The sequence below is a fragment of the Ranitomeya imitator genome, chromosome 2 (assembly GCF_032444005.1).
Source record: "Ranitomeya imitator isolate aRanImi1 chromosome 2, aRanImi1.pri, whole genome shotgun sequence".
NCBI lineage: Eukaryota > Metazoa > Chordata > Amphibia > Anura > Dendrobatidae > Ranitomeya > Ranitomeya imitator.
This window is the reverse complement of record NC_091283.1, coordinates 642659446-642671139: the sequence shown is the minus strand read 5'-3', so window position 1 is coordinate 642671139 and position 11694 is coordinate 642659446. Positions and strand designations below refer to the sequence as shown.

The 11694-nt window shown below is 49.6% G+C and overlaps 1 protein-coding gene across 1 annotated transcript in view; it reads left to right on the top strand.

Moving 5' to 3' along the window:
- The first annotated feature begins 852 nt into the window (after positions 1-852).
- The window catches only part of LOC138667660 (proteoglycan 3-like), a 53302-nt gene continuing 42460 nt past the window's right edge, over positions 853-11694 (top strand). Inside the window, exons 1-2 of the mRNA XM_069755785.1 lie at positions 853-962; positions 10041-10211. Coding sequence (XP_069611886.1) covers positions 10157-10211 — 55 coding nt within the window. The 5' untranslated portion in view covers positions 853-962; positions 10041-10156. The remainder of the gene's footprint in view (positions 963-10040; positions 10212-11694) is intronic.

Sequence of the window (11694 nt, the reverse complement as noted above, 5' to 3'; positions counted from 1 at the left end):
TTTTTAGTGCTCGGAGATTTAGTTTTCATCGCCGCAGCTGAATGATTTACATCTGTTAGCCAGCATAAGTACATGTGGGGGTTGCCTGGTTGCTAGGGAATCCCCACATGTAATTATGCTGGCTAAGAGATGTAAATCATTCAGCTACAGTGAAGAAAACTAATTCTCTGATCACTAAAAAATACTCGAAGGTCACCCGAGCATGCTCTGGAAATCTCGAGTAGCGAGTATATTCGCTCATCACTAGTCCTAACCTTTATGGGGGACAGAGAGAAGAACTGTGAGGACCTTATCAGAAGCCATAGGCAGTACGCCACTACATTACCACCATGCTAGAAGGACAGCTCTAATCTCCACCTGGAAAAGGGGACTCCCAATTTGCGTCTAAGCCGGCCGGACCCTGCCTGTACCCTGGCCTGCGGTTGCCTGAAGCTACAGTAAACCAGGAAAAGAGACTGCAAACCTGTGTCCTCATTCTTTACTGCACCATTCACCATCTTCCATCTACACACCAGGAGCCCTGGGGACAGGGCCGCCATCAGGGCATTACAGCCATCACTACAGTATGCGACCCGATGAGCTGAAGCAAAAAGGGGGGCCCGCACACGCTGGCAGCCCGGTCTGGGCGGGCCCCCCTCTCTTTGCTAATGCTCATCGGGCCCCTGGGATATTTTGTTTAAAGCTGCCGCAGACCAGATACATAACAACGCTGTGGTGATTTAAAGTTACACCTACAGCGTCGTTAATGTATCTGGCAGAGAGAAATGGGCACTATACCTTTAATTTGCGGGCCCTGGTGCATCATGGTCCCGACGTCACGTTACACACTGAGCACTTCCTCATTCTGGAGGAGTGTGGCTGTGTTGTCGTCGGGCGGGCTGAGGCAGAGAGCAGGAGAAGTGAGGAGACTGCAGCCAGTGAGAAGAGGCTTCGGGTGGCTGCATCTGCTGGCGCTAATTCAGGTCTCTCCTCCTCCCCCCTGTCTGGCAGTTGTGCAGCTCTGTGCTCTTAGTCACGGAGAACTGTCACTCCAGTCCTGTTGGACTCAGTGGGGGCAGAAAGCTGGACACAGTGGGGGCAGAAAGCTGGACACGGGGGCAGAAAGCTGGACACAGGGGGGCAGAAAGCTGGACACAGTGGGGGCAGAAAGCTGGACACAGTGGGGGCAGAAAGCTGGACATAGTGGGGGCAGAAAGCTGGACACAGTGGGGGCAGAATGCTGGACACAGTGGGGGCAGAAAGCTGGACACAGTGGGGGCAGAAAGCTGGACACAGTGGGGGCAGAATGCTGGACACAGTGGGGGCAGAATGCTGGACACAGTGGGGGCAGAATGCTGGACACAGTGGGGGCAGAAAGCTGGACACAGTGGGGGCAGAATGCTGGACACAGTGGGGGCAGAATGCTGGACTCAGTGGGGGCAGAAAGCTGGACACAGTGGGGGCAGAAAGCTGGACACAGTGGGGGCAGAAAGCTGGACACAGTGGGGGCAGAATGTTGGACACAGTGGGGGTAGAAAGCTGGACACAGGGAGGGCAGTAAAGCTGGACACAGTGGGGGCAGAAAGCTGGACACAGTGGGGGCAGAATGTTGGACACAGTGGGGGCAGAATGCTGGACACAGTGGGGGCAGAATGCTGGACACAGTGGGGGCAGAATGCTAGACACAGTGGGGGCAGAATGCTGGACACAGGGAGGGCAGAAAGCTGGACACAGTGGGGGCAGAATGCTGGACACAGTGGGGGCAGAATGCTGGACACAGTGGGGGCAGAATGCTGGACACAGTGGGGGCAGAATGCTGGACACAGTGGGGCAGAATGCTGGACAGAGTGGGGGCAGAATGCTGGACACAGGGGCAGACTGTGAGACCCGGGGGCAGAATGCTGGACATGGGGGCATGGTTGGAGACATAGAGGGCAGAATGGAGACATGGGGCATGATTGGAGACAAGTGGCAGGATTTCAGACATGGGGGCATGGTTGGAGACATAGGGGGCAGAATGGAGACATGGGGCATGATTGGAGACACTGGGGGCAGAATTGGAGACAGATCGTGCAGGATCATGGGGCAGGATGGATACGATGGAGACAGATGGGGCAGGATGGAGAGATCACATGGGGCGATCATATGGGGCAGGATGGGGAGATCATATGGGACAGAATGGATACTCATGAGGGCAGGATGGGAGAACATATGGCTGACGCCAGGAATGAGACACACGGTGGCCAGGATGGGGAATATTATTACCATAGGGGCTAATTTAGGGATGTTATTACTGCAGTGATGTATTTATTTTATTTTTTAAAGACACGGTTTTAAATGGGGGGGGTGGGGGTGGTCCTGTTACTGTGTAGAGTGACACTATGTCGCCTCTTTTTCTTCATGTGGTGTAATGTAGAAGTTGGGAAAAATTAAGTAATGTATTCTACAAGCAGAGCTCGAGATAACTGTTATTTCCTGCAGAGACGAGTCCTGGCTGGATGAAGTGATGGCGGTCTGGGCTGGATGAAAGATGAAGGACTTCACCTAGAGACGTGACTGGTGAGTCAGTGTGTTACCTATACACTGACACTATACACTGTATACAGAGCTCCTGTGTATAATTTCACTAGTGATCACTGTATTATCTGTACACAGACACTGCATACTAAGTACAGATTTCCTGTGTATAATGGCACTTATGGTGATAGTATGGTGCTTTTTTTTAAATTACTGATCAGAATTGTAGTATTCAGTCACTATGTGGTGGTAATATGTGGTCTGGACATGGTGTTGCGGTATTTGTTCCTTGTATGTATGTGATATTATTCGATCACTGTGGTGGTAATATGCGGTCTGGACATGGTGTTGCGGTATTTGTTCCTTGTATGTGATATTATTCGATCACTGTGGTGGTAATATGCGGTCTGGTCATGGTGTAGCGGTATTTGTTCTTTGTATGTGATATTATTCGATCACTGTGGTGGTAATATGTCATCTGGTCATGGTGCAGCGGTATTTGTTCCTTGTATGTGACATTATTGGTCATTTTAAAAATTGAAAAATAAATAAAAATATACCTAAATTGTATTGCATATTTTAACAAATATTTAATAGGTTACAGTAGAGTAAGGCCCGGCCAAAAGTGTCTACCGTGTTATGGTGGCGGCTTAAAAAATCTTTTGGCCAAAACAAAAGCTGCCGGCTATATGTGTGATCTGGTGATGGGAACTGTCAATGTGTGATAGGTGAGAAGTGGAGTTTTTCCAAGAGAGAGCGGTGGGACTGTGGACAGTTCGAGGGGTGGAGCCTAGAGGCGAGGCTGGGGTGGAGCCTGGGCGGAGTCTCAAGGGGGCCCCGAAAATTTTGCCAGTATGGGGCCCCGAAATTTCTAGTGGCAGCCCTGCCTGGGGATATACTTCACCTGTGGGAAGTTATACCATCTAGCTGCCATAACATCACCCCAGAGGACCCCTTAAAGTAGTGTCGGTCCACACTGGCCGAATATCACGGGTGGCGTCACGAACATAAACTTTATTCAATTTCCCTTTTACATGGGCGCCGAGGGCCACGGACCGGGTCGCCACCGTGACATTCCCCTGTGAACACCGGACCCGGTACAGGGTACTCCATGGCCCTGGTGGGTGACTCAGGAGAATATGTCCCAATGCATTGTAAGGAAGTTGCTGTCCCTGCTCCTTACCTGGAACCACTTAGTCAGACAGCTGGGTTGACGGAAGGAAGACTTTTTGCTCTGGACACTAGGGACCATGTGACGGCTGGGGCAGGGAGGAAGAGACGGAGGTGTGGTCAGAAAAGTGCGGGAGAGCAGAGCGCACCAGAGAGAGGGGACAGCTGCACAGAGGGAGGGCAGGCTGCAGCATTGCGCTCCCCATGACTGAGTGCTCCCCGGGAGGGCACTAAGGCTGGAGTGAGAGTGGGGACTTGGAAGCCTCCATAATCTGAGAAGACTTCCCCTGACAGTGCAGAGACAGTGACTCGAGTGCAGCCCTGGTGACCACAGCCCTGGTGACCGCAGTGACAAGCAAAGATCCCTGAGTGTGATAAGTAACTGCCCAGTGTGTGTGTGACATCGTGTGTGTGTGACAGGCTTACAGAGACTCCTGCAGCAGTGACCAAGACTGTGCTACTTCCTGGTTCCAGTTTCACTTTGCAGAGAAAAGACTGCACAGGTTTAACCCCAGAGTTTCCAGTTCTCAGAAGACAGGAAAGACTGCATCTTGTGAGTACCTGAAAGCGGACTCTGCTGTGACTGGTGAGGGGCGCTTTGAGACCCATGTAGAGACATTGGCCCATATAGAGACTGTGATTCCTGGTGAGAGATTCGACAGTGCAGAGCCCCTGATTCCTGGTACAGAGACTTAACAGTGCAGAGCCCCTGATTCCTGCTGTGCTGTAAAAGCTAAAGACTCAGAGCCTGTGCATATCACATTAACTCCCAAAACCCCAGGCATCAGGCTCCAGAGACTACTCAACCCACGGACAACAGAGGGACGACAAGTGCCGCTGTTTCTCGGTGCCTACGTTGAAGAAGACGACCCTTCAAGCAAGTCCTCATCAGACTGATAAGTGTTCTTTTCTCAAGAAAATCCTGCTTAATTCTGTTACACTGTTTGACTCCCATATTTTTGCACTGTTTTATTGCTAGTTATTTTCCATTGCTTCCTTCCTGCGAGGAGAATTTTACCCCTGTTAATAAATCCCCTTCAACAGTTGGTCTGTCTGTTCCGTGGTGACATACTCAGTACCTGCATGCTATTACATTTGGCGTAGTCGGCAGGATGTCACACGGTAGCGCGGAAGGGGCAGACCAAGCAGTTGGGGGAGGCCCCAGGTCTAGCATTTCCCTGGGAGCCATGTTAGTTAACTTGCCAAAATTCTCAGGGAGTGATGTCATGTTGTGGAGTTGGACGGAACGCATCCGAGGGATGATGCGGATGCATCCTATGACACCGGCTCTGCAGGCGGAAATAGCGGTGATGGCCCTAGAGGGGGATGCACGGGACTCTGTTATGCTCAGACCCCCCCCAGGCGAGAGATACCTTGGACAAAGTATTACGTATACTTGAGGAGACGCATGGGGACCCCACTGACATAGGGGAACTGCGCATGCGACTGTTCCCCCGGGTACAAAGAGAGAGGGAGACCGTGACGCAATATATGAACGCACTGCAGGAGCTTCATACTGCCATTATATGGAAGGACGGTGTAGGTGTGGGGTCAATTGACGTTGTGCTGTGGGACCAACCGGTGACAGGCTTGCGAGATGTGTTGGTGAAACAGGCCCTGCGAGAGCGCATGCGCGTAAAGCTAGATATGACTTTCTCTGAGGTCGGGAGTGAAGCACGCACGCGCGAGCAAGAGCAAGGGGTGGTAGTGCCAGTGGGACAGGTATGGAGCGGGGAGGTAACAGCCCTTCAATGGGTAGAAGACTTGAAGAAGGAGGTTAAGCGAGCCCATGAGGAAGTAGTTGAATATAAGAAGACCCCTGCTGCAGAGTACAGCCCTCTGGTGCGAGAACGAGAGACCGGCCCCCACAGTGAGACTAGTGCTGCTCGGCGAAGAAGACTGCCTACATGCTACAACTGCGGAGCACCCAGTCAAAATGAAGAGGAGGCGATGTGGACCCGAGATTCCCAGCTGAAGATAAGAAGAATCTGGGAGGAGATTGAGAGTCTGGGGAAAGCCCTTACTGCCGTTTTGGAGACCAGCGGCATACCCCAAGGTAACATGCGGAAGCCGCCAGAAAGAAATCGAGGAGAAGTGCGCAGCATGAAGAATGCTTCGGTGGTGGCCCCAGAGTGTAACTCCGTATCCTGGGGTGAAGAGCAACCACAGATGAGAGATGTCCCCCGCCGAGGTCGACGATCCAGACTGAAGCGCCCTCCAGACAGACGCAGACGTGAGTGCTGGTCGTGCAGAAAGGTGGGACACATGTCCAGAAATTGCCCTACCCGAGAAGAGCGGTGGCAGAGATCCGCTCACCCCTCTGAGGGTTCTGCTAACTGGAGGGAACGTCGCCCCTGGAGAGAATGGTACGGCCGGAAGAGAAGAGTTCCACCTAAGGCAAGGCAGTACCACAATTTTGGACTCCAAGGAGAGGTGGAGAAGGTGTTGAGCATCTCTGGTGGAATGACTGCGCTGTCCCAAGGCGTGAAGGCGAGCCTGGTGGATCTCCAGCCTGGGTCTGAAGGTTCTGCTTGTGAGACTCAGCCCGGATGAAAGGAAGGGACCTTCACTCGAGAAGACTACCGAAGTGCTTTACTACCTTGCCCAGCACGAGTTCCCGAAGAAGGAGAGAAAGTGCCAAGAGTTCCTGCGACACTCGTTTTCAAGGCCCTAGCCGATGAGAAGGAGGAACCACTGATGTCGTCCCCTGAGGTGAAGAATGTGCTGGCTGTCAGCTCACCAGTTCCTGATCGGACAGGGGAAATGGAACAGCTGTGTGACAGGGCATATGGCTGAGAAGCCCTGGGAAGTGATGCCCGCAGAGCCCAACGCAGATGACAAAGACTCCGGCCTGCATGGTCTTAATTCATCTGACTCAAGTTTCGATGGGAATGCTCCTGTCAAAGAGAGGGGGAGCTATGGAGAAGAATTGCTTGTACTAAGCCCCCAGACTGAGGAACCCGAGCAAGAAGCCCCTACGCAAACACCTGCTACTGGCAAGGCTAAGAAGAAGAAGAAAAAGAAGAAGAGGTCAGCAGTTGTTGATGAAGCAGAGAAAGCATATCTCAACCTGACTGATGAGCAGCTCCTAAACCATTTAGTTTGGGAGTATGTACAAGAAGAAAGGCAGAAGGAGATGCGAGAATAGCAGGTATCTGACTCCCCTCAAATGAACAAAGAGAAGCACGAAGAGTCCTCGCCCATGGAATGGCAAGCTTTAAGAGAGGGGAAATGTAAGAAGGTTGCTGTCCCTGCTCCTTACCTGGAACCACTTAGTCAGACAGCTGGGTTGACGGGGGGAAGACTTTCTGCTCTGGACACTGGGGACCATGTGACGGCTGGGGCAGGGAGGAAGAGACGGAGGTGTGGTCAGAAAAGTGCGGGAGAGCAGAGTGCGCCAGAGAGAGGGGACAGCTGAACAGAGAGAGGGCAGGCTGCAGCGTCGCGCTCCCCATGACTGAGTGCTCCCCGGGAGGGCACTAAGGCTGGAGTGAGAGTGGGGACGTGGAAGCCTCCATTATCTGAGAAGACTCTTCCCCTGACAGTGCAGAGACAGTGACTCGAGAGCAGCCTTGGTGACTGCAGCCCTGGTGACCGCAGTGATAAGCAAAGATCCCTGAGTGTGATAAGTAACTGCCCAGTGTGTGTGTGACATCGTTACTACAGAGAAGCTGCCAGGCTGACAGAGACTCCTGCAGCAGTGACCAAGACTGTGCTACTTCCTGTGTTGTGAATTCCGCTCTTGGGCTCCCTCCGGTGGTTGTAAGTGGCACTTTTGTGAGTTCTGCTCTTGGGCTCCCTCTTGTGGTTTCAAGTGGTATGGCTGCTCCTTGGAGTTAGCTGTCATCAGCTGCCTCCACTTATCGTCTCTTCTGCTCTGCTATTTAGGCCTGGCTGTTCCTTCAGCCAGTGCCACTTGTAAATGGTTCCTGGTTGGATTCACATCTCTTTGGACTTCCCTGTTATCCTGACCAGTTCAGCAAAGCTAAGTTTTTGCTTGCGCTTTTCTGTTCACAGATTGTGGACTTATCCGTTCAGTGCTTTCTTTGTTTGTCCAGCGTTATCAGTATGAATTAATTCTGTCTTGCTGGAAGCTGTGGGAAGCAGATTTACCCTCCACACCTTTAGTCAGGTGTGGAGATTTTTTGTAAACTCTGCGTGGATTTTTTTAGTATTTTATACTGACCGCACAGTATTCCATCCTGTCCTATCTATCAAGCTAGACTGGCCTCCTGTGCTCATCCTGGTTTCATTCTGTGTATGTCTTTTTCCTCTCCACTCACAGTCATTATTTGTGGGGGGCTAATCTATCCTTTGGGGATTTTCTCTGAGGCAAGATAGTTTTCCTGCTTCTGTCTTTAGGGGTAGTTAGCTCTTAGGCTGTGACGAGATGCCTAGGGAGAGTTAGGAGCATTCCACGGCTACTTCTAGTGTTGTGTTGAGCTTAGGGACTGCGGTCAGTACAGTTACCACTTCCTTCAGAGCTCGTTCCATGTTGCTCCTAGGCCACCGCATCATAACATTCCTGGTTCCAGTTTCACTTTGCAGAGAAAAGACTGCACAGGTTTAACCCCAGAGTTTGCAGTTCTCAGAAGACAGGAAAGACTGCATCTTGTGAGTACCTGAAAGCGGACTCTGCTGTGACTAGTGAGGGGCGCTTTGAGACCCATGTAGAGACATTGGCCCGTATCGAGACTGTGATTCCTGGTGAGAGATTCGACAGTGCAGAGCCCCTGATTCCTGGTACAGAGACTTAACAGTGCAGAGCCCCTGATTCCTGCTGTGCTGTAAAAGCTAAAGACTCAGAGCCTGTGCATATCACATTAACTCCTAAAACCCCAAGCAGCAGGCTCCTAGAGACTACTCAACCCACGGACAACAGAGGGAAGACAAGTGCCGCTGTTTCTCGGCGCCTACGTTGGAGAAGACGACCCTTCAAGCAAGTCCTCATCAGACTGATAAGTGTTCTTTTCTCAAGAAAATCCTGCTTAATTCTGTTACACTGTTTGACTCCCATATTTTTGCACTGTTTTATTGCTAGATATTTTCCATTGCTTCCTCCCTGCGAGGAGAATTTTACCCCTGTTAATAAATCCCCTTCAATAGTTGGTCTGTCTGTTCCGTGGTGACATACTCAGTACCTGCATGCTATTACAGCATCACAGAGTGTCTCTCAGCTAGTTCCTCGGACAAAAGCTACTGAAAAATGAGCTCCCACTCACTTATACCCTCTGGTCGTGAAATCACTGAGTGGGCTGAGTTATGGAATGCACACATTCTTTCTCAGAGGGACTCAGAGTTACGGAACATTTATATCCGCCATAGCTCCATGATATAACCTCGTATAGCGATGGCGGCATTACTATTGATCTTGTTTTGGGATTAGCATTCTATTAAGACCAAACATGACCTGGTTATGCAACGCGGGTAAGCAGTAATTCGTTTCTCAGATACCAATGGTATGGGAAATTAGAAATTGCACTGGGTGATGGCCTTGCCGATGTAGAGGCCAAAAATGTATTTGTCCTGCTTCCAGACCTAAGCTGCGCGATTATATACCAGTTTAAGAGAACAAAGGGGATGCCCCCAGGTCCATGCTCTTTACATAAAGCTGACTAGGCCTGCTCACAGCACACTCGTTTCACATTACAGCTGCATGCAGGGGGAGGGAGCAGTGAAAAGAAGAGCTTTCTAGGCAGTGTGAAGAGGGGGGTTAGAAAGCCCACAGCGTGTGTCTGAAAAGCCATGGAACCTTCTAGGTGTATACTCAAAATATGCCAACCCAGCAAGGCGCAGGAGCGCCGCTTACACCCCACACTTATCAGAAATTCTCTATATATTCCCGATACGGAAAGGCCACCTGCTCTCCAGCACTACCAGATCTCATCTGCGGTACAACAAGACAAGGCAACCCGTATACTATTATCATATTGTATAAGATATTCCATACACTTCAAGGACACTATCTATGGTATATTTGTATTCACCTTGCTAAGCGACCACATGATAAAGACTCAGAAGGAGCCGAAACATTGTCAGTTTGACTTGTGGTTTGACTTCTGGCCGCCTACTGCATTGTTGAATATTCCATTGTAGCACTTTAATAAATTATGAGTTTGTCACAATATATATCCCTAGAGTGTGCGGTGTATTAAATTCATTTCTAGTGTATTAGGACGATCAGTCCTCTACACCAGCACCTCGTCATCTTATTCCTAGTGCACACCAATTTTTCTCCCCTATACTCAAAATATGGCATACTGTATTTATATTATCATGACACATTCAGTAGCTGTTTAGAGAATTAAACTTAAGCAATCATTTCTGTCTAATTTTATCAGATTTTTACACCATTTTGCATTTTTCCTTATCAGCCTCATGGAGTAATGTATATTGGCTTTCAAGTTCCTCAATACCAGTTATAAAAGAGAAGACCTAAAACATCAGAACAAACCTGCAGATCATCAGACTGTTAAGAAGATACGAAGACATGTGGAAGCTTCTACTGCTCCTTGTGGTGGGGACCACCCTAGCTCAAGAATCTGGTGAGTTATAGGGTGTCCACTCTGACAGAATATTGAAGGCTACAGCTGATCAGTGATCCCAAGATCAGGGTTCTGGAACACCGAGAATGAGGCTCTGTGCCCCCTCATGAATGGAGTGGAGATGCTTATGCTCAACCTCTCCTCTATTCATTGTCTAGAGAAGTGCCTGAGAAACACAGAGGAGCCCAGAGGAGCATTGCGGCTTTAAGTCTCCTCATCTCAACGTACTTAGCATGTCAATCTCCGCAAGGAGAAATGATACTTCTTGGATATCGGTGGGACTCCTCTCACACAGCCAAACCAGATCTCCACTTTGCACTGACAAGGGGCAGTGCAAAGTGGAACACTTACAGTGTCTGCAAATTAAGATACTGGTTTGGCTATTATCCTAAGTCATGTGACAAGGCTCGTTAAAGGGTTGACATTGACTTGTAGGATTGCTACTTCCAATATGTGGCACTAGAGTTCTAGTTCTCTCCCTCTCTGAAGAGACAATTTGCATAATGAGAAACACAAACAGGGTAATCTACTTTCTCTGGCAGCCCAATTAACAAGCAATGGAGCAGAGGTTGCGTATTCAGGATGGTGCTCCAAAGCCTGGCTCTCAGGGAACCAGAGCTCCAATCTCAGAATCACTGAGGATCCCAATGGTCGGTCCCCCAGCAATCAGCCAGTTATCTTCAATCCTATAAATAGAGGACAACTTGTATATTTTGGAGAATAATCCGTTAAAAGGAATATGTCATCAGGTTTTTACTACACCATCTGAGTGCAGCATAATGTAGGGGCAGAGACCATGATTGCCTTCTGACATTTCGATAAAATCACTGTTTTGTCTGCTGCAGATCTAGCATTTCTCGGAATGCTTAGCTGTGTATAACCCCCCCCCCCCACACACACACACACACACACACCAATGATTGTCAGCTTTCTGCCCATGTACAGTGTAAACAGAAAGCTGCCAATTCGTAGTGAGGGGGGCTATACAGAGCTCATGAATATGGAGGACTACATGGCAGCACGCTTACAGGTCCTCTAGTGATAATCTTCTGTTGATAAAAACAGTTATTTTATCAAAACTACAGCACACAGCTCTGTAAGTGACACTTTGCTGGAATCAGGGTCTCTGAACCTACCAGGGACAGATTAAGAGTAGCCAGGTCCCTGGGAAGTTTAGAAGGTGTGGCCGCCCCCCAGGTACCTGATGTATCACGTGACATTTCATCTGATTGATATTGTGCACTGCTCCCAAAAAGGCCCCATCCTTCTTGTGTGGCTGTGGCCAGTTGTATTCCAATAATGATTACAAGAAGCACGCTATTATTACTATTGGTACAATTTCCAATGTATCTGGGATTTCTCATAAATTATGTCAGACGTGAGCGCCACCCTCTAAAATTAACATATGACTTCTGAAAAATATATGTAGCCATTTTTAGACCATTCTAGACAGCATAGACCAACAGCAAACTTCTAGCAGAAG